The following is a 24611-nucleotide window of genomic DNA, read 5'->3' on the forward strand; positions in this document are numbered from 1 at the left end:
TTTTGCATAAAAAGTGTGACTTGTGTAATAATGTGTTACAACTGCCTAAAGTAGTTTTTCTCTAATTAAGCTGAACTGGTAACATAATGAACAAACCTTCCGGAATTTATATTAGTGATCGAAACAGACAATAAATGTATCCGGATATGAGGTGAAATCCAACTGGCATACACTACCAATACAGTATATTTTGTTTTATAATAATACATAACAAAATTACTAATTTCATATTGCTGGCGTTGTGCCCAAACCTTGTACCTTCAAAATAGTGACTCTTCGGCATGTTTGTTCTTCATCAGAGAGAGCAAGCCATTCTCTGCGCTTTTGATTGGTCAATAATTTATAAAAAATAACACCCTGACTTATGAGGTGATATGTACCTGTAGCTAAAAAGTGAAGCATGGAGAGTCTCGGTCACCGAAATGCACAAGTGCAGTAAATGAATGATGCTATCACTGCCAATAGCCACACTCAAATATCTATACTTTCCTCTTTATTTTTGTCTGATTCCTGTCTTTGTATTATACACAATCCTCTTTTACCTTGACAATCACGTCATGTTGTTTGTATTTAAAACAAACAAACAAACAAACAAATAAAACAGACAGACAAACAAACAAAACCAGCACAATATATTTCAGACCTCAAAACATTGTTTCCTGATAACACCAGGAAGGGGTCATAGTTTTTTTGTTGCAGCACATTGGCGGATGTACAGTGGGCAGTCGCCAACTGAAATTAAACTGAAATTAAATCAGCTAGAAATCATGGGCGCTTCCGAGTGACTCCGAACAGAATAAGCAGAGCAAACATGTTTGAAGATAACTGCTGAAAACACTTGCAAAGAGTGAGAACGATGAAATACTCAGTTGTGGAGTTATAGCGTTAAACTGTTTATTTCCTGGCGTAGCTAAAATGGAGCCCAAGTGCCACGTACGAGTCGTCACTCCACTATTTAATAACTTGAGCACTAATAGAAGCCATTCTATTAGTGAGTACATTAGGAAGCATTGCGAGTTACGTCGTTATAATTGCTTGGCAGATTTACACCACTCTGGCATACAGTTAGCTAGCTAGCGACAGTATGTCTACATCTTGAAGCTTCCCTGGATGCCAAAATTTGCAAAACAGCTCGGTGTTGTTATTTAAATTCCCAAGGATTATGTATTTTGTGTTTTTCGGGCTACTGTAATATATTATATATTTTATATATATATATATATATATATATATATATATATATATATATATATATATATAACGTAAAACATTGCCGGTAAATAAGTAGCAGAAAGTATATGCCAAAATGTCTGTCATGGAGTGTGAGCAACAGGTTGAATGGCATGTGCTGCCGACCATCAGGTTTAATTAACATTGGAATCTCCATGACATGTCTCAGATATATGGATCTACACAGCGACACGGTGCCCTTCGGTGGTTTCCGAGGAGCCTGTTAGCCTGTGCATCAAAAGCCACGTGATGACTCTGTGGGATATTCTCAAACATGTTGAGAATTGAGATGCGTAGGATGCTGGACTTTGTGGTATTTGATTGACAGTTGACAATGGGGTGTGTGTGGTTTTAGCACATTCAGTTCTGAGAGTGAAGAGAACGCCTTGATTTTTCACTATTTTGAAATCTCATTTTATAAAATGTGTGATTTCGTAATCATTCAAATTTGGCCCGGTTGTGAAAAACGTCTGTGGTCTTCCAGCCACAAGATGTTTTTATTTTCACTTTACAGGGACTTTATAGCAATACGTTACACTTGGAGTTAATGAAGTAAATCCCTTACATGCTCTCTAAGCTGGGGTAAAGGGTAAATGGTCGTCACATAATGCTATTAAACCTTTTGGGAACCGAAGCTCTTAATGTCACCTCATTCAGCAAATGATTAATGGACTATGTTGGAATGAAGGGAAAGTTAAGATCTCATCCACATTCTGAGAATCAAGCATGAGGGGCAAGTGGGGATTCAGTATCTTGCTCAAAGATACTTTGTCATGGTCACAGGGGAATGAAAATCTTGCAGCAACCTTTGGGTTGGCACGACACCAGCTGAGGTAAGCTGAAGCTTTCGTCTTGCCTGAGGTTAGGCACAATGTAGATTTTTTTTCTCCCCCTAAAAATAATGTTTGAGTGCCAAATTGATGCTTGACATTGGATGCTACGCTGTATAGAAAATACATTTCTATGAACATTGACCATTTTCATAATAGTGTCCTTGATTTCTATGTTTTTCTCTTTTGTTCATGTATATCAGATCAATGTGTCCCTGAAGAAGTCCTCCAGGAGTGCATTACGGCATGGCAGGTAAGGTTAGAAAAGTTAATTAGACTCCATAAGGATTACTTGTAATTCTGGAGCTTTTCATATACGTTATCTATACATTTACACAAATGCCCTGCTGAAGCCAATATTAACAAGGTAGAGCTCTATAAACAACTTGCTTTTCTTACTTAAAAAATACTTGCCAAGGTTACAATTAGTATCATGACTTCCAATGTCCCCAAAAAACAAACATTACTGTTAATTGGCCTAATGAAGCAGGAAAGCTAAGGAAAACAAGAGAAACATTTTCCAGAGGCAGAACCTGAATAAGAAAAAAAGAGAGATCAGGGAAATAAATGTACATCCTGGTTGCAAACATTTGCATACCTGAAAAAACACAAGGACACACTAATGAATTCAGTGGTTGGCCTAGTTTTGAAGCCTTCTAAAGGTCTAGTGATGCAAATCAAACACAGCGCAAGTACTTCAAATCCAAAACCCAGACATACATTTGCCTGAGCCTGACAGAACAGGGAAAAATCCTCTGGAACCTGACATGAGGATAAGGAGGATGAGCGCTGACATCCATTCCTCACAAAAACTGAGATCAAGGAGAAACACAAGAGACAGCCAAGGAGCAGATTGTTCAGAGCAATCAGCACTGGTTTAGTGCACCGACTCTCTTGTGTGTTTTCAGAGGAGAGAGTGCACATGTTTTAGATAGGACTGATGAGTGTCTTGCAGGAACAGGACATTCCTGGAAGGAGCCATTATCACGCTGTGAAGCAGCCACACAAAGGGCTTCTAAGCTGCTCCTTAAAACACTGACAAAGACAACATTTCAGACAGCTGTGTGTCTGAGTGCATCCATTTGAATGTGTTGAGTACGTCATTTGTTTCTCTGAGCATATACACAAACAAGAGCAATATGCATTACATGTTTCAGTAGACTGCTGCTTAAGTGCTCACAGAAGGCTTTAAAATGCTATCTCTTTTCCTGTCACGGTGCCTTAAAAGCTCTAATAGGTGGATTAGGACAGGGTTGTGTTGAACACATAGCATTCTCAGCAGACACATGTATGCTTTTACTGACACAGGAAGAGGAAAGCTTTTAACGCTGATTTTGTTGGCACTTAGGTATTACTGTACATCTAATCTATCTATCTATCTATCTATCTATCTATCTATCTATCTATCTATCTATCTATCTATCTATCTATCTATCTATCTATCTATCTATCTATCTATCTATCTATCTATCTATCTATCTATCTATCTATCTATCTATCTATCTGTCTGTCTGTCTGTCTGTCTATCTATCTATCTATCTATCTATCTATCTATCTATCTTACAATGCTTAATATAACTTAAATGGAATTGGAAAGAAACACAAAAACTGAAAAAAATACATTCATCATGTCAATAATTTCACTGATGTGATACTACTACTACTACTGTACATATACTTATACTGTAGGGCCTACATGACCCACCACAAACTGGTTAATGGCGGTGCCCAGGGTTTGTTATCATTTTGAGACTTCATCGGCTTAAAAAAACTCGGGGAATAACATAAACAATTGCACTTTTATTCTTTATACAAATATCCTAATCAAATACTGGAACATTAATTTTTCAGTTGTGTATTGGTCTAAAGTATAACGTATTGCTTTATTCATTTGGCCGCTGGGTTCTTTCATTCATTTTATTGTGTCCTATACAAAATATGTATTTTAAGATTAAATGGAAACAATACAATATCAAATTACCATTTATTTCATGAAATTTTAAGGAAAAATACTTAACAAGTCTATACAGTATATTGTTATCAGGATATAAGATTACCTGTATTGGGATCAGGGATGCACCAAAATTAATTTTTTGGGGCTGAAACCGAAAATGAGAAACGCTTGGCCGAAAACAGAAAAGCTGGAAAAAAATATGCCAATTTTTACTATCATTGCATTTATTATAATTAATTTAAATTACACTCTTATTATAAAATATTTATTTAGCATTGGCATTCTAACAAAGCACAATAGAAATTGAAATGCATCCACACTGCAGACATGTTGGCTAATGCTACATTAAACACCAAACGCGGGGTGAGCATTTTCTGGTGGTGCGATTGCGCTTAATAGTCAATGTAGTTTGCACGGATGCATGCGGTGTGGTGCGGATGACGTGTTTGTATTTGGAGCGAGACACGTTTGGTTGGCAGATTGCGATTCTATGCATCCACTGTCCATTCACACACAATGCAATGTAAACTTCAAAAAGGAAAAATGACTGAGGCCAGACTAAAACATCCCTGCAGGCAGCAGTCATAAATAAGGAAGGTTGGCTTAGCGGCCTGGCCTTGCTCATGACACAAGTGGGCTGCCAAAGTGCCATGTTTTTAACAAAAAATTATTTTCACGAGTACCACACACATTCACTGATGTATTTAGAAATAGTTTTCTTGTAGAAAAAAAACATTTCAGCATGGTTGCATTTGACGCTTTATGACAACATTCCACTTAATGATATAATCCAATAAAGATTTAGAGGTGCAGCTGTGGTTTTCAGTTCAAAGACAAATTCTGACACCCACTTGTTTGCGACCTAGATTTGAAAATGATGATAGTGTGTGGGCTCCAGTGAGCTTTTTACGACAGTAGGCGATGCCACTGTAAAAGCTTATAATTGGCACATCCCACCGCCCATCTGCCTAGTCATGAGAAGACAAAACAAGCGCATACACTCCAGCCGTAAAATTTATTGCACATAATGAAGAGGTTAATCTAGATGATTGGATGACAACAGGGGACCCGGGAGAGCTATGGAGTGCAGGAAATGTGAACTGCAGAAAAACTGTTATTGGAGAGTCGGATCATTGAATTGGGAGTTTCTACTACAATACGAGAACTTGTCATTGGCTTAGACGACTTCCATTTGGTAAATGGAGTACTTCACTTACTGTACGAAAACTGTTACATTATTACAGTTTTACAAAGAGCCTTCCTTTAAAGGAACAAAATAAAATAATCCTGTAAATTATTCAGAGTTGTTGGGAATATGCGAAATTCCGCAAGAATGGGTTTGGAATCTGGATGGACAGCGAATGAATGGGATAAAATGTATGGAATCGATGTGTTGGAGTTCTCAGAATTCCTCCATGGATGTATTCAGAGGCAAATATAGATATGCATACAAATTGTTTGGGGAAAGAGTGAGTGGCATGGGGTTGAAAACAAATGAGTACATAGGAAGTACATATTGATTGATGCTAAGGGTTTGAATAATGAATGGCGAGAATGTGGTTGTAGGGCTGTTTATTCCAGAATTTCGTGTTAGAATGCCAACATGTCTATTAGATCATTTGTCAGTATACACAACAGAATTAGTGGCAGCAATTATTTGTCTACAACGGGTGGAGAAGGGTGGTGACATGTACAGATTCAATTTCTATGGTGGAGAGTTCACAAGCAATGGGAATTATCAGAGAGGATTTGTTCATTGAAATACAACGTAGTTTGTTCAGGATTCAAAGGGGTGGCATAGAGGACCAATTGACCTTACCGTGGCATGCCCCTCCCCGCCCACTAAATGTGACGAGCAGCGCCTTACGACATTTACTGGTCAAGTGCATCCACAGTAATGCTAAAGTTCCTTGTGATTTTTCGGTTGGGTATTTTCAGGACGCCGATATTTCTCTTCGAAGCAAGCAGAGGGGCTTTACATTTTTTAGTGAAGGGTATCTTCACTCCCTCACCATGCAATTTTGCCCAAAAACAAAGGAAATACATGCCACTGACTGCTGCCACAAAAGTCAGAAAAAGAAGCCTGACTCACTTTGACCAATTGTGAGCAAAATCAAAGTTTTTGGACATTGTTCCTGTCAAGCAGAGTATAAATGAATTTATATTACCTCATAGTTTCAATGTTTTGTTGGCATTAATTTTAAATAGTAAGCCATCAAACGTTAGCGTGGAAGGTTAGATGCCAGGAGCTATCGTCAGTCTTTGGCTAAAAACAACAATGTAGTACAACATGGTAATTTTGGAGGGATTCAACTGGTTGTGTGCTCTTCCACAAAGTTTGATCCAGCGCAGACATTTTTCATAGTTGTTTGAGGGTTTAGGGAAGGGAATAAACCGGACACAGTCTGGTGTACACCTCCTTCCAGTCGATCGGGATAACGGTTGTCACTCTTACACAAGCCGTGACAGCGTTTAATGCACCACCGGGAGCCGGGTTGCTTTGTTTGTCCACAGCAAAACATGCGTGCCGACGCAGCTATGACGTCTTGCGTCTTGATTGGTTTACTAGGTCATGTGGGCGTGGTTTACGGTAAGGTCACACACACACGGAGGTGAAGGAAAATGAGGTGGCAGATGCTCTAGGAAAAAGCACTTGGAACGAATATTAACGGTTGCAGTAGCATTGGGAAAAAGGAAAGGTTAAAAGCATCATTAGGGGAAACGGTTAGACATATGGCAAAATAAAAAGATGGGAAAAAGAAAGGAAAGCAAGGCAATATTATAATATTAAAAAATCAGTAATGTTGAAAATAATTAAGGAAAGGAATAGAATAGAGGATGTTATCATCACAAGACTCAGGGTTGGTCATACGGGACTAAATGATATAATGTACATATTTGGGAAAAGGGATTCTAATAAGTGTGAGAGATGTGGTGTTAAAGAAAATGGAGACCATGTAATTATGCGCTGTGGAAGGTTCACGTTGGAGAGAGAGGCTGAAACGCGGTGTGACAGCAGAACAGAATGAGGGGGTCATCGGTGGTATACTTGGGCAGAAGGAGAAGGGAAGTTCTTTTGACATTTTTGTTTCTGTCACTACCAGTCTCGTCGTTCCAGTAGTATTTTAAGGTTTGTTTAGTTAAGTACTACTGTGATTTTATTTCTATTTTTAGCTCTCCTCGGTGTACCAGATGTAGCCTACTTAAGGGTTTTGTAACTTTCAGAACTTCTGAGATTTCCTGTTTTGCGTAAATACTTTCTCGGTTGTTATCTTTCTTCATCTGTGGCTCCCTCCATCTCGTTTTGTTAGTGACTAGTACCACCTGTTCTTTGTTCTCGTGCCGACCTTTTGTTACTGTTGTTTTAAGTTATTATTTATTGTTTCCTTGTGCTTTGCTTGTGCAACTTTGTTGGAATAAAGGCTGTGCCTCGGCCCTCGAACCTTCACATCATGTGGGGGTCCATTCTCTGGCTTATAGGCCAACCTTGACAATCATTAAATATCTGCAGAAATGTGAGGGGTGTACTCACTTTTGTGAATGTCCTCTTGTGAGATACCGCATGTTGTGATTCTTCTCACGCTGCGTAACCAGGACTAGACTTTGTTTTAGTATTTTCACAGACGCACGCACCATTGTGTGTGTGTGGACATGGCTGACTTGATTCACCGCCAATAGAAAAGGCTCCTCTCATTCCCTTTGAAATCGGTGTGCGAGAAGCGCACAGTCCTTGACATAGCAAATGGAGAATCTGATTTATTGGAGGCCATCCATAGTTCGAAGCGCACAAAGCACATTTATAAGCTGTAAATGATGTAAAGTTATAAAGTTAGGAAACTCACATATCTGTAAAGTGGGAACTTGGAGACCTCGTTGCACCCCGATAGAATGTAGCCCCCATGTATACTTGCCCTCCACAGCTGTGCTGCAGCCAGTGGGATGATTTTAAAAATACACAATAAAGATGAAAATAATATCCATCCATCCATTCATTTTCTTAACTGCTTAATCCTCACAAGGGTTGCGGATGATTTCTGCAATGATTCAGAGGGTTCAATGAGAATCTTTCTGCCTGCACCTTGAATACGTAGAAAGGTGCGAATCAATTCTGCATGCATCGGCAAAAATCCCTAGACCACACCTCAAGCTAGACTTGCTCTGATCATAAAAATACAGCCCTTAGTTTCTAATGTATGTTTTGTTTATGGTGTGTTTATATTGACAGAATGAAGGGTAAGGGAGTGAAATGACAAGTTACTAACCTGTGCTGTCATACCATGACAAAGATACATGATGGGTATGTTGTCAGTGTCGGGTCCTTGGTCCAAACACAGGTCATTTCTTAAACTATTCTTCAACTGTGAAATTCAAAAGGAGATAAAAAAAAAGACATAGCTAATATTAAAACAAAAGAAAACGTCAATTGTAATAATTAAACAACAAATAGATAGTTGTAACAAGTATTTGAATGGCAAGGACATGCAGACAGGAGAGACAGACTCTTACCGGCATCACAAAAAGTAAAACATACAAACAAAAAACAAATATTGATAATCCTTCCAAATTTTTGTTTAGTTAGCTTTGTATTGGTTTGCTTTTTTAATCAAATTAAGAGTTTGTAGTCAAAAATGCTGAATTTGCGTATTTCCTGTTCATATACACAGGTGAGAGAAGTGTGACTACAAGCAGCCTCACCTTTCCTCACCTCAGATTGCGCAAACCTCACTAACTGGTCGAAGAGACGTGTAACTGGCTAGTGTCTGTTTCTGTCTGTCTACATCTCCAAAATATTTTTTTCAGAAACTTCTAATATGTTCTCTAATTTTCCATAGTCAGGCTAATGTCTTCAGCAAGTATGTTTAGTCTTAATTCACACATTAAAATAATACATCATCGATCATGATTGTTGTCGACTGCTTCGCTCTCCCTTCTCATTAATGATCTAGTCCATCTCGTTACATAGCATGTGCAGACTTGTTGGTGTAGTTGAAAGGAAAGCATTGTAAAATACAAATGAAAGCCAAAAACGGGATTCTTACCTTAGAAATCTCGAAAAAACAGACTGTGAAATTATTATTATATATTTTTTTAATTAAGGTTAATCATGTAACAGTTACTTACATACATGATACGTAGAGAAAATAAGATGAGAAATACATTACAAAAATGTGGATGTAAAAATATATTGACATTGATTAAACTGGGCTATGAATCGAAACGGGATACATTACATAACGGAAGACTGCCTAATTTTCTATCTATCTAATAAACATACACACAGATTCAATCAATCTACCCATCTATCTATCTATCTATCTATCTATCTATCTATCTATCTATCTATCTATCTATCTATCTATCTATCTATCTATCTATCTATCTATCTATCTATCTATCTATCTATCTATCTATCTATCTATCGTTTGGTTGCTCATTTGAAGGGAGAAATGACAATGGATTGTCAATGGCATTTCGTCGGGTTTATTAACTTTGTAAGAGACGTAAATAAATGCTGCTTAAGTAGCAGAAAGAAACATTTAGTTAGTTCAATGTTGTGTAAACAGATACATTCAGAAGAAGAATCTTCTTCCTCAGTGTAGCATTTCAAATATTTTCTGCTGTCATAAAATATTAAGCTGCAGTCATTTGCCTTTTGACTGACCTTTCAAAAGTTGGGATCAGAATGGAAATGAGCCAAAGTCTGCGCTACCAGTCATTAACCTAAGTAAAAATAACGTTTAGAATGGAAGCTGGCTAAAGTCCAGATTGAACTAAAACCCAAGTAGTGGCAGTAGAAGAAGAGCAAATAAAAGAGAGCTCTCCTTTGCAAACTAATTTTTTCGTATCATAAAAAGTGATTTAATATTGATTATTCTCTTCACTCACTGCATTTTCTCTCAGATATTCAATCCCTGTACTACATTTCTCCAAGGTCGAAGATAATTTCATCACAATTCTTAGAATCTATATGGAGGCTCTTTTTCTAATTTACAATATCTCCTACTATCACGGTCACAACTATTACAGCACTTGGTAATTGCATTGATCAATTGGATTAATCCTGGGGGGTATTTCGGATTTGTTCAGCTCTAACATATATCCTACTGTAAAGTGAGGCCAGAGGCCAGTGTGTAAAATAATTATGAGGAAGCATATTCATGCTTTGTTTTTTTTAATCAGCTCTCTTATCAGCTTGATGTCTTCTTCTTTCAGACCAAAGCAGAATGGCTTGCATATAATTTACATATTTAATGAGATTTGGTAAAAATGCATTTATAGCATAGAGAAGTCCTTTGTCTTTGTTATTGCTACAGTAAAAGACTCACAATTGGTTTATCACACAATAACTTATTTTTTTCTTTAAATGTAAATCATGCAATAGGCCTATGTGTGTCTCTTTTAAAATTACTGTGGCAACACTTTTTTTGCCTTCTGGAGCCCTAAGTGTTCCAAGGAATCTGATGACCAGCAGACCAGTAATTTAGCAATCAGTCTCTGCCCTGAACTCTTCAATAGAAAACATGAAGTATGAAGCTACAGTAGATGTCTGAAAGAATTCAACTTTGTTGTCAACAGGTTAAGGCAATTAGAGGAAAACGCAGCAAAGCAGAACAATAGAGCAGGAAGGTAATTTACCTTTGTTTCCCAACTAATGTTTGAACAGAGACAGGGAAGGGAGTGAACAAGGAATGAGTATGAAAATAAATGAGGAAAGATTTTATATAAGAAAACATTTTTAGCACTTGTAGTAGATCCTCTTCAACTTTACTTTGTGGAATTATTCTGCTTAGCTTTTACAAGACAACATATTTTTACACAACCATACGACAAGGTTAACAAAGTGCAGGCGCTGAAAAAAAGTTTACTTAGCAGTTCACAGTACAGTACTTGAAAGCGCATTTAACATTAAACAGAAGGATTTTGAAACTGCTTAAATCAGACTGAAAATATCTTTAACAGTTACACTTATATATATATATATATATATATATATATATATATATATATATATATATATATATATTTTTTTTTTACCAAGGATCTAATTTAAAATTCATCAGTGCATTGAGCAATAATGTAAGTATTGTATTTAATTTGACTGTCTGCCATCAGAAAGAACAAATGTGAACTGTAGCATATCCCAGCTGACTTTGGAAAAGAGACACACAATGGACTAAACATTCCGTCACAGATAATCCTTCAACACTGGTTAATACACAATTTAGCTAACCTAACATGAATATTTTTGAAGGAATATCGACGTACATGGAGAAAACCTACGCAAGGGCAGCAAGAACAGGTCAACTTAAGACAGAAAGACCTAAGCTGAAATTCAAACGCAAAACATCTGACAAAGATGCGCTCGTCACATGCTTTGCTGCACCATCTTGTTTTGTTGCCCCTAAATGTCAACTCAATACCTAATATCATATTATGCTGCTTAATTTGTCTTTACATAACAGTGAAGTGGACCGCACCTGGCCAATTAAATTTGTGTGAGTGCAACACATGTGCCCTGGAGACCCACGAAAAGAAGGTGCAGCATTTTGCATAAAATAGATGGAATTCCCAAGTGAAAAATGCCCTATTTGTGTGAAACTGCCAAAATCAAAAGCTGTAAGTCAACACTATGAATACAATCATGAAACAATATCATATGCCTGTATACCTCAGGAAATCATAATGCAACCTACAGTATTCACAAATTCTAAATCCAAAAGGAACACTAATAAAGGGAAAACAATTGTTACGGGTTGTTCGTAATTTGTTGTGGAAATCACTGCATGCAAGCTGATTGTTCTTGGATATATATATATATATATATATATATATATATATATATATATATATATATAGTAGTGCATGCGTATGTGTAGTGGAAACTAGCCTTGTCGTTAGCCGAAAGCTAATAACATGAGGAATAAGGGCAGTGACACAAAGTGAAGCTCTATCGCCAGATTATTATGTCTAAAAATGCACAACAACTCTTTCTACTAATGAGAACTTCATTCGTCATAGAATAAGAAATGCCATGACATTTTATGTGTGTTGAGTATGCATTGTGGGAATGTCAGTACTGAGCAATGATTTTACTTATTTTGTCATTGATTTATTCTTTGAGGCATTAGTCAGTATTAATTAGTTCAATTACAATGCGCTGATTTTTGTAAGGTTAGCATTTTTTAGGGGAGTAAAAAAACAACAACTTTAGTTATAGTATACTGAATAAATAACTGTCCCACTGTAATGCTCCTGACATGATGGAATGGATATTCAAGTGAATTGTTCTAAAGTGAATTTCTATAGCTTGGCAACTTTGTTAATGCATTGTTGTAGTCTCAACAACTATGCAACTACTTATCATACTTCATAATGTATTTTTATAAAACAAGATATCCCAGCTGAATAGAATGCATAATCAAAGAACATAAAATCAATCTTACCACTCCATAAGCAACCGTGTTGCTGTACGATCGGAGCTCAGGGTAGATATTGGAAAGGAACCAGCTGAATGGTTGGCACTTGAGTCTGGATCGCAAGGCCCTTCTCTCAGAAATGTCCCCAATATTTATTCCTGAGTTCTATTGAAAAAGAGAAGAACACAGAAATTACACAGTGCTTTGCCTTCTTACCACAACAAAAATCCAATAAAAACAGTTAAACCTCCAAATCAAATGTCCTAAAGTTGCAACATTTGCAGTTTAACCCACATTTTCTGAAAAAAATCATCAAAAAAAACCCTCTAAGACAGCATCTGGAAAAATACATTGTATGAAAGATGTTAGTAATACAGTCATTTGAATTATTTAGACACAGCAAAATGGTACACCTGGTGGCGTTTTCTGCAGACACTGCGGGTTAAATTCCCGGCCAGTGCTCCAATACACAGCCACTGCCAGTTCCAAGCATGGACAAAAACACGAGTTGGTTGTGTTTCGTTGTAGTTGAAAGCAACTCTAATTTGAACCTAGAGCTGCGAGCAGCAAAGGGCTCTCACAACACTGGACACATTGGGGTACTTGCACGTTGGGGTACTGGCACATTTGGGTACTATCACACAAGACAAGAATTCTGAAAAATATAAATATTTTTGCCAGGCCTTTTTGTGTATGATTTATGAGTACTCAATAAAATATTACCTCCGTGGAACGCCAAAAAAAGTGCACAATTCCAAGTAAATTCAAAATGCCGTACTTCCTGTTAGGTATAGCATATGGCTACAAAATTATTTTGTGTAGGTCTTAGGCCACCTGGCAATTTTCACCAATGTAGGTGAAACAAACAATTGGGAATGCCTGATTAAAAATGTATAGAGGGCGCTATTAGACCATTTATTGAAAATTGCTCAAGAACTCTGTAAAATTGTGATTTTCATGCCAGGTCTGATGTGTGTGCAACGTTTCCCGAGTTTTTACCCATGATTAGACCCTCAGAAACAGCATACATTTTCTTTGCAAACAGTGCATCTCAACAACAAAAGCCTGCAATTAAATTAAAAGCCTTCAATAACTTTTCATGTTAAGCATCTTAAGATGAAACATGCCAAGTTTGAACGCAATCAGATAAATTCTGTAGGAGTTTGTTCAAATATGACCTATGTAAAAGGCCCCCAAAAATTGATTAATTCCAAAATAAATCAAAACGGGAGACTTCCTGTTTAGCATATGGCTACAAAAGTTTATTATTTTTTATTATTATTAGTTTTTACCAATATCAGTTTGTTAGTTTAGTACTTTGATATGATGGGGAAATTCATTCAGAACGACAAACGTTTTAAGTTTGAACTTGTGTACTTTTATACAATTTAGTGTCCAATATTTGTATTCTATTCTCTAAACAGGATTCAAGAACAGGTCCAACATTTACTTAAACCTGATACAGGACTGACTAAGGAAACATGCATTATTATTTTTGGGATGGGTATGTTAAACATAACAAAAATAAATGTTCTGCAAAAATACATACAGTATGTCTTCTGTTTTTGAAAGGGTTTTTCTCGGATTACACAAAACAAGATGTTTGCGTGTTCCTCATCCTACAAGGCCTCCAGAGAAAGCTATTTGCAGCCAGATGACTGCTACGCTCAGTGTTTATTTTGAATTTGTATTGCTTTATTGAGTTGATTTGTGCACACAAACAATTTCCTTAATTGAAGCAAATAAATCCCAAGGGAGAATTTGGATATGTGACAAGATGCTTGCAGCTCAGGCAACAAAGAACGCTTGCTGTCTCACTTGTAATGACTCTATATGAGGGAAGTAGGCTGCCTTGGCGAGCCTTGTGTTCCCCAAGGGTGTGCTACTTAGGAAGTGATGAAACAGATTTGCTCATCTGAAATGATTAGAAATTTGGACCCCATTTCTCATTTTAAATGAAAATGTTTGGGAGTGAAAAGCCTGTTTTTCAAATGACTGAAAATAACATTATAGCTGAAAGTTTGAGAGTTACTATGAACAGTAATGCTTCATCTCACACTATTTATTTGCCCGGTGTAAGTCTGGCACACCGTGCAAATGTACAAGGGACAAGGCCAGACAACGTTGCAATGTTGTATAGTATACTAATGCAGCTTGGCGCAGTTAGAAATCATATCCATCACTTCAAATGTGGTGCACTTCTCTTGCGTGGAAAGTCTAGGCATGCCAGAAGATGGAAGACACCCAGGCCCTTATTTCCGGGGCCATCTAAGTCCAACGCAACGTGCAGCCTAACTGTGCGCATGGGTAGAGATTACTTTCTTTTGTTATTTTGGTAGACAGGCAAAGGTATAAAAGGGCATTTGGGACGGAATGCTGCCGACTTGGTTCCTGGCCAATGTAAGCAGGTCCCCTCATTCCTTTTAAAATCAGCGCAGTCAAGGCACACTCAGTCCTTGACATTGCAGACGCAGAAATTGACTTGCTGGGGGCCATGCAGGAGATCGGCGCAGCAAAGTACGTTTATAAGGAATTGCAAACTTGCAAGACTTGAAACGATTTTAACCGCATTCCACCCACCAAAGTTGTGTCTGTGTGTGACAACTAGAGATAGACCAATATGGTTTTTCAGGACTGATACCAATTATTAGTAGTCAAGGAGGCCAATAGCCGATATTTGGAGTTGGTATTAAAAAAGGTGGGGGGGAGTAAGACAATTGACATTCTTTTAAATTTCTAATAAAATGTTCAGGGAGCTCCCAAGATTATCAGTATGTCTTAAAAAGTTAAATTAAAACTTAAACAAGTAAATCCCATAGCTCTCTGTAGATTTCTACAGTTAATATGTTTTTCTTAAATTAAAAAATACCTGAAATCATAAGATATAGATACATCAATCCGACGTCGGGAGTCGGACAGCGTTGGGCCGATGGCATGCGCCGTCTGATCAGTGTATAAATTAGTCGTAAAGTCGGATTGAGTTGGAATACGTCGGGGAAGTGGGGGGTTGTTGCAGCAGATTCGACATGTTGAATTGCGTCGGGGCATTTGATCACTGTGATTGGCTGTTAGCTAGCGAATCAGCGCACGGGGCAAGAAGAAGAAGTGACGACGCGGATAAACAGTACAGATGGAAAGCCTGGACCATTTTTTCCCCCGCTCATTTTGCGCATCGTCACCCTGCTGTAACCTCTGCATTTGAACGTACAATGTCTCTCTGGACAGAAGATCGGGAAGATGACTTCGCCTCTTTGGTTCAAGAGAGACCGGCATTGTATGATATTACCGTTAAAGGGTATGCCAACAAAGGTATGAAAGCCAAACTATGGCATGACATGGGGACGCGACTGGAGAAATATAGCAACTGTTTGTAATTAGTAAAAGTATCCCGCCCCCATAAAGAGGTTTCCGGTTGCCTTTAGGAATAATGACTACTGCCGCTGATGGTATGGAGGGGAATTACTATTCGTGCATGCGGTGAAGGTACGTAATAGTCAGGTCGGCACGGTGTGTATTTATGTCATTTTTATTCGCGACGTGCCGACGTCAGATTGGTGTATCTAGGTCTAAACTTTCACATTTATTTGCTATAATTAATGTCGAACAAAAACAAAAGATTCAGAAGGTTCCCATGGTCAGCAGCATCTCTTATATAGTTAACTAAAAATAAGTAGTTCCCTGATATTAAAATGATTTTAGATTTACCTTTTATCGGCTGTCAGATTTAAAAAAGAAAAAAAAAAGAAAAGAAAAAAAAGAAATCCGATACCGGTACAGGGAGTCCTCAACTCCCTGTATTTGTCAAAATGCCCGATATCGGAATCCCTATATCCCAATTGACAATCCCTCACCCTCGAACACATAGACACACCCACAACAAAGATGGAACTTCACTTTACTTTGTGCCACGGCCTTCATTCCTCGCTACTTGTCCCATGTTCCCGCTTGTATGAATACATTAAGACTAGTGCACATTGAAATGGCCAAAGCTAGCCAAGGCTAACCACTATGCTCTCCCATAACCAACTTATTTTTCTACTCTTTGACTCATGCAGACGAATGAATGAATGGTGTCGCCTTTGTTTACATTTTACTGCAACACAGAGCATTATAATCCTGTGACAGCAGCAGAATAGCAAGTCAAAAGTCCTCAGTAAATTGGAATTAGAAGATGAAATGCCCAAAAAAACAGGTGATTAGCGATTATTTGACTTCAAGCCATTGATGCGGAGTAGTAAAGTCGACTCGTCGCCTAATTGGTGTATCAAACGCACAAAAATATCTGTCAATTAATAAATGTCACTTTGGTCGGTTTAACTGTTTTTCAGCTTGTTCAAATACGGTACCTGAAGTGGAACATTCCAGGCCATATAAACGTGACTCTTATAGTTGTCCATCCAGACCTCAGCCACTCTTAAAGCATTGCGACGCACGAGGGCAGTCAAGTTTTCTGTGTAAGGCTTGTGGGCTCTCTCGATGTGCGCAATTCTGGAGCAAGGAAGGACCTCCACACTTCCACCACACTGCCATACCTAAAAGTGTGTGTTTGTGTGTGTGTGAGAGAGAGAGCGAGAGAGAGAGAGAGAGAGAGAGAGAGAGAGAGAGAGAGAGACAACAAAATCATATATTTGTATTAAATAAATCACTAATTTACATGAACACATCTTCTAAATGCAGTTATTCATCTGTCACAAAACAAAGAACATGATTAAAACAGCAAACCCAAAACAAAAGTTTGGTAGATGTGCACATCATTGGCGCATCGTCCAATCAGCTCAAAGTACAGAATGTCCCACTTTTCCCGAGCAAATCACAGTGGAGCAGTCCCAGATTGATATTGTGGAGAACTCCCTTGAGTGAATCACAATTATCAATCTGGCTATTGCCAGGTTATTGATAACCTGCTTCAAGTACCAAAATAAATTGCAATAAATTATAAAAAATTGCACCAAGTTGTCACACCCAATGTTTGTTCACTGTTCCCATTCGGAGTGGAAAATATCCTAACAGTCACAATAACGTTATGCAAGGTGATTGTGCAACTGTTAGTTTAATCAAATCAGTGGTTGTTGAATAATAGCAGGTTAGATCACTTGTTCCTCAAAGAAATTACCTTCACTGGTCATTTCACTTTTAAACAATGTGCAACATGAGGGAAAACCAAAATCAGATTTTGAACACTGATTTATTGACTTTTTTTTTAAAATTTAGATTTAGATTTTTTGATTGAGTAAACACATTACAAAATATAAAAATACAATTTGAAAGAAAGAAAGAAAAAGATTATCAATAGATGCCATAGTTCACTGGAGTTTACATGTTCAAAAGTAGTAGGAGGAAGTACAAGAACTTATCCAGTCCCACCCCATACTACTCACATTATGTTAAAACGCAATTTTGGCAACGTTGTTCTAATTCTTGGCCATTGATGTAGAATCAACATTAACCTTCAATATTGATTCAATCATTTGTTGTTGGGAAAATAACGTTGGTTCCATATTGTTTCAAACTGCTTGCTGTCTGGGGTGGCGCTTGACTGTCAATCTTCAATTTTCTCCTGCACTAAACCCCCCCAAACAAACCCTGCCTGCTTTGTGCTGTCTTTTATTACACACAACGAAATGACAGAATAGGGAACGGTTTCAACTGTAATGCCATGAATTGTATAACTTTTATCGTGAGTCCTTTCCCCCCCACCTCAAAATAAACCTGAAGTGAATTGGCCGAAAATTGCATTTTTCTGTTTGTGTGTGTGCAATAAATTCCTGCCTTCTTCCCCCTATCTTTCCAACGCAAAGACCTTCTGCAGAACAACAATACAGCAGCATTTGGCCGAGTGCCCAAGAACAGTAACAAAAAAATGGAGACATGTGCTTCCCTAAAAAAAAATACATTTCAGCATTTTCTATACAGATTTTGTAATACTAGAGATAAGACAATAAGGCGATATGTTTATGTAGCTGCAATCTGTCTCACACCCGAGGGCATTCAGAATGAGATAGACGTAAAAAAAAGAAAAGAAAAAAGAATGCAGATAAAAGTGGAAAATAAGCAAAAAAATATAACAATTAAAATGGGATGTGAAGAAATAAGTTAAATAGCAGATTATATTAAAGAAGTGCTTTCTCATGAAGGTTAAATATACTTGACTGTTCATAAGAAAAACCTTTTCTCAGTAAAATCCCAATTGTATATCACTAGAATGTTATTTAGCTTATTTACTTGACCTTAAAGCAACACTAAAGAACTTTCAGTTTATGTTGATTATGGCGCCGCCATATGGACAACAGTGGTAATGTTATGCCTGGGGGAAAACCTAATTTCCCATGAGGACAAGCGCATTGGGTCATTTTTGAGCTCATGCCATTGAGCGTTGACATTCAAATTTAATTCCGTATTAATAACAAATAGGTGACATAAGCCATAAAGCAGTCAGCATATTTGTATTTATTGTGTGGCAGTGTTCCTACCATCCTCCTCAAAGTTGCTTATAGTGCCAGTGAAAATTATACCGACCTCCTCAATTTTAAATCGATGTTTCATCAAAAGAGTTATGAAAATATTCTATCAAGGTTGAAAAGTTCCCAAGTGCTACTTTAAAGAAAATGGAGAATAAAATGAGTTAGTAGTTGAAGTAATGTGGTGTAATTCATAGAAAAAAATAGGAAAAATGTATTGTAATTTAAAATTATAATGTTATGTGATTGTACCATGCGGTTAGGATAGGCAAGGTAGGCACTGCCTAACCCCAGGCTGAAATTAAAGTTGAAACCGTTTGGCTTTTTCTATTTATTTTAATTATTTCTTTCATTTCAGAAAGCCTACAATACCTATAGGTTTAAAAGTGACAACATTTGGTGATTTTCATACCTCACTTAAAAATGACTCATTACTTCGTCTGGCCTGCAGGCAAAAATGCTGCAAAAATGATCCTCCTGAAGGCACACCGCTACTGTGCTTTTCCCAGCTCTTTACGCGTAGCGATGTGTGTTCGCACATGCGTAGTCAGTTTCCCAGTAGAAAAGTCCTTTACGCAAATAGGCAGATCGCTACGCAGCCTTTTTACGTCGCTGTATTATTCCTATGCGAACCTACGTTCGCGCAGTGCATTCATGAATTCAAAACAGACTTAGTGCACAGCAAAGCGGTAAGATGATACCACTCTGGAGAATATAAAACTATTTTCACGCCTTTGTTTTGAGGAAAAACTTCATCTTTTGAAGGATGGGAGACCAACGCCTTTGCTACCGGATCTTCAGCAAAGTAAGGGACAAAGAATTATTCGTACTTTTCACAAAGAATGGTGCAAAAGGAAGGATTGGCTTTGTGGATGTGCTTAGATTAACTGGCTGTTTCACTTTACATGGTGTTTGGCATTGCTATTGCTATCGCTAGCTTGATTTTGTGAGGAATTAGGCTGTTTTACAGGGAGATATTCACTTTATGACATTCTTTCCGGGCGTCCTAGTGGGTTTGAAATTGTCCGTTTTTCGTTGTGCGCCAAATGGGAGGCAGAGTGCACTGCAACATTTACTGTGGCTGGCAGACTGTGCACTGGCTGATGGTGGGCCAGAACTTTAGTGTTGGGCTGCCGCACCGGAGGCAATGGGTACGAACCCCGCTCGGAAAAAAAAGAAGAAAAAAAAAGATTGCGGAGCAAAAAAATTTAAGACTTCAAAAGAGAGTAATGTTTTTTTGTTTTATTTTTTACCCATACAGAGGAGGCATATGTCAAAATAGTTTGAATGTATGGCATCTTGTATCTGAGTATCAAGTATCTCGAGGTCGGGCTGAGTGTACTCTTTTTTTGGAAATGAAAATATGGTCACCCTAGGATACGTTGTACACTCGCCTGCCGACACACACATTTGCAATTTGTGTGTGTGTCTCAATTTGCGTATAAACTAAACCTAGAGCTCACTGCACGTCACTGGATTGTACCTTGAGTCGGGCAAACTGAAAAGGAAAAAAATGGCATTACAAACAAACCTCTCATTCTTTCAAAGAAAGGTCATTCTCTTTAATCTGCATGCTTGAAATGTTTCCTTTCAGCATACCTGATTGTGTATGCAGACGACTGCATATACTTCCGAACTCAAGTTTATTTTTAGTTTTTGAAGAACAAGCACTGGTTACGAAGAGGAAATTGTTGTTATGTGGCGGCCTGCCTTGTTTGGATGCGGCTTGCTGTGCACAAACTCACCCTGATACCAAGTTCCACATTCTCCCCTCCGTAAACTTCCATCCCTTCATCTAGTAGGCCAATTTCCTCAAAGTACTTCCTGTCAACCACAAAGCATCCGATAAGAGCGGGACTCCTAAAAAAAGATAAGGGTAAACACAGAGAACAGGGTAAACACAAAAAAGGGTTCAACGGGGACCTTCCTGACACAAACAGTACCACTGATCTCTCTTACTGTTACTATTTAATTTCATGCTACTTTCCATAAAATATGTCTTATAGGCATGAGCCTTTATTAACTTATTCTACTTGAAATATATCTCAGAACTTGACTTGTGTGGGTGTATTTTTACTACTTTAGTATAACTTTTTATATTATAGAAAATAACTATGCTAAACAATATTTATTATTTAATATTTGTATGAGGTTAGCCACTTATGTTAACAAGAGTATAAAAAACGGGGAAACATTTTTTTATTTTAAATTTTATTGTACAATTAGAACAGATATGAAATGTGTGATTCATTTGTGATTAATCATGAATTAATTATTAAAGTCATGCAATTCATTTCGATTAAACATTTTAATTGACTGACACCCCTACTAAATATGTAAAAAAAAAAAAGAACAAAAAAAAAGGAAAACTTCATTTAAAGTAGCTATTATGTACAGTATACATTTATGCAGCTGCCCAACAATTACACCGTAACAACAGCATATAACAAAACCTTAGATAGGAGTTTGATTTTAATTGATTATATGTGGGCTTGGAAAGTGCTAAATTCCGTAAGGTACTTTTTTATTAAAACATTCATCACATCTTAGGAAGAGAAGAATCTCTCAGGTCTCATGCTTACTCATGTTTTTACCTGATAGGAGCTGTGTGGTTGCGCAACGTCCACCAGGACTTCGGTGGGTTGAGGTATCGACACCAAAGCTCCCAGTCAAAGCCCTGAGCAGACAGCGGGTACTCTTCCATCTCAAATGTGTCATATTTGATGTTGTCAAAAGAAGGAGACACCACCCGAGTACGGTCCTCCTTTATTCGCTGAAGAACCGGCTCGGCCCTGTGGGGCGCCAAGAGAAACTTGGCTGAGAACTCTACATACTTTCATTTAATATAATTTAATTTACTAAATAATTCAATCATCTACCTAATTCTTACTAATATATGATGGCCACCTGGCCGTTATGGCAAAAAAAACAAAGCAGATGAAAAATGTTTATATCAACAAAAATACACTTGCTGCAATCTGCTTGTGATAGATCTCTGATTCCAGCCCATGTTGTAGCCATTTGAAAGAAATTTGAAAATCTAAACATGCTACATTGAAATAACCAGCAATAAACTAAACACACTTCCTATGGTAATAAATGTATGACCAATTCTGAGACGTTCCATCATGTGCCATGTAAATCTTGACTGATGTAGTTATGAACGCCGAAAATATATGACCAATACAACTCCCAAAGACACATTGATTTTGTTAAAATATGTTCTACCTACTAATCAATTGATGAGCCAATAATAATTTGATTAGTTCAGATAAAAAGTTTCAATGTCAAGCATTTACAAGTTTACACCCTGCACGTCACCACTTTATACATTTGCCCCCCCCCCCCCCCCCCCACACACACACTTTGACAAAAACTTCTAAAAGGAACATGTTTATTCACAATCTTTCTCACGACAAACATTTCCAATGATCTTCACAATTACAGGCATTTCGGAGTCTTCAATGACCCCAATGCTGTGTACAGATGAGCAGCACTGCCACCCAACAGTGACAAAGCTCAGTTTGGGCCAGTGTAGTGAAGCGGTTACTTGTTATTACTGTGTTGTTGTTTTCCCCTCTGGGTGCTCAGGCATTCTCACACGATCCAAAAATAATCTACAAACCAAAGTATATGATACTGTGGAGTAGTTTGAATTTGAATGTGACTCATTCAGGTGAAATATTTGACTTAAAATTTGGTAAAATTACTTTTTTTCCTGTTTGATAGCGTTGTTGTTTTTTTAACTACCTCCATAATTTAAGATCATATGCAGTCGTTGATATCAAAATACTATTGATCTGTAGAAAACAAAAATATTATCTATTCATTTTAGTCTTTGGAGACAAACTGCCAGAATCTGCAAACTAGCTTTAAGTGTCCCAATTGAGACACGCAGACTATCAATTCAAAATTACTTTTTTACCTGTTTGATAGCGTTTTTTTTTTAACTACCTCCATAATTTAAGATCATATGCTGTCGTTGATATCAAAATACCATTGATCTGTAGAAAACAAAAATATTATCTACTCATTTTAGTCTTTAGAGACAAACTGCCAGAATCTGCAAACTAGCTTTAAGTGTCCCAATTGAGACACACAGACAATCAATTGATCCGCCCCAGAGACTTCTTGTAAAAGTACAAAGAAGCAATATCATAGCCATAAGGGGATTTTTTGTCTTTCATATTGTTTATTCATTGGAAGGTGAATCTTTCCCCTGGTCAGACTGATTTAGTTCTATAAATATAAAAGGCATTAAAGTATACAGTAAATCTACCCAGCTGTTTACTCTAGGCGAGAGTGTGGCCGGGGATTTGAGGCCCTGAGGAAAAAATATCTCAATTGGCCATACCATCCCAATGTGACAAACTAAAAATACAATTTTCTACAGTCCCTTGTTAGTCTTGGGTCTTTAGAATCCTCATCACTTTTCTCTCTGGCTCGCCTTGAACCCTATTTATCCGTATTTCTCCATTCTTCTGTACTGACCTTAGGTAGCATTTTTATTTTTGTGTTTTTGTTCTTAAACTAAAATTCCAACACAGAATTACATGTCTGCACATTAAAAGCGCATTAATGCAAACTCACCAGCCAGTGTTGAATTCCACATGTGCATCAAACAGAGCGACCACAGGTGCTGAAGCAACCCTCCACCCACTGACTCTGGACCTGATCAGTCCTTCCTGCTTGTCATGATGGACCACTTTGATGAACTCAGGTCCATGCTGAACATTGATCTCATCGACAAAACTCTGGAGGTGCTCTTTCAGTTCCACTGGAGAAAAAGAACACTCATTTGTATTACATGCAGTCAAATGAACATGATCTGTAATTTTGACATTTGTATTCGATTTAGTTTTGGTTCATGTGTTAAGTTTTCCAGTGTCTCGTGTTCATGTCTGCTCGTTTGGTTTTCATCCCCAACTGTTCGTGTCAGCCCTTTTCCTTGTGTCAACCAATTAGCTCCCTGCAGCCACTTTTGTCTTGTCAGATGCAGAGATGAGAAGTAACGAAGTACAAATACTTTGTTACTGTACTTGAGTAGTTTTTTCCAATACTTTGTAATTAATTTTTTAGAATACTTTTTACTTTTATCCTTTACATTCTAAAAACAGTATCTGTACATTTTACTCGATACATTTTCAAAACAGGGTCATTACTCGTTACTTTTGTTTTAAATGCATGACAACGATTAAAAAAGAGATTAGATGCCGTCAATGTTCCTGACTCATATGAAGCGTTACACTGTACACCCCGACCTCTATCCCGGCTTGTGATAAGCTCTATCTCAAGCTGTAAGATGACGCGAGAACACGCGATGTTTGCCTGTTGTTCTGAATGTAGCATAGCACCCGGCCGCCTTTTATTAAGAAGCAACATAGGCGACAATGTGGAGAGTGTCGACGTTGTCAACATTACGGACTTTCCTGAGAAGGAGCTAGCAAGTCAACTGACCGCCCAGTCCGCCCACCCATAGCCTTACCTGCGGGAAATGTTCACATTGGTCTGTTCGAAGAACAATTCATGGCGAATGCATTGTGTCCCGTGTAAACCTAAAGTCCACGAGTTAGCCGCCTACAAAAAATTCTCCGTCTAATCTGAAAAAAAAAAACATATCGAGGTAAGGTACGGTAAAGCTAAATATCATTACCCTTTCGTTAGCTTGGCCCAGGGTAGCCCCTTCAAGACTCACATTTTTTCTGCTGGGCAAAATGTTTTT

General features: G+C 37.7%; 1 protein-coding gene across 4 annotated transcripts in view; it reads right to left on the reverse strand.

Moving 5' to 3' along the window:
• Positions 1-24611, reverse strand: part of LOC147176299 (polypeptide N-acetylgalactosaminyltransferase 18-like) — a 99055-nt gene that overhangs the window by 11911 nt on the left and 62533 nt on the right. For 3 of the 4 annotated variants that reach the window (XM_086074148.1, XM_086074147.1, XM_086074150.1), the window contains 6 exons: positions 23480-23666; positions 21484-21681; positions 20635-20749; positions 16778-16963; positions 12459-12596; positions 8277-8372 (listed from right to left, as the gene is read on the reverse strand). In XM_086074148.1, the coding sequence (XP_085930274.1) occupies positions 8277-8372; positions 12459-12596; positions 16778-16963; positions 20635-20749; positions 21484-21681; positions 23480-23666 (920 nt within the window). The remainder of the gene's footprint in view (positions 1-8276; positions 8373-12458; positions 12597-16777; positions 16964-20634; positions 20750-21483; positions 21682-23479; positions 23667-24611) is intronic. The other variant, XM_086074149.1, reaches the window with a different exon arrangement.

Source organism: Leptonotus elevatus, chromosome 4 (assembly GCF_054856555.1).
Source record: "Leptonotus elevatus isolate MCC_2025b chromosome 4, RoL_Lele_1.0, whole genome shotgun sequence".
NCBI classification, from domain to species: Eukaryota; Metazoa; Chordata; class Actinopteri; order Syngnathiformes; family Syngnathidae; genus Leptonotus; species Leptonotus elevatus.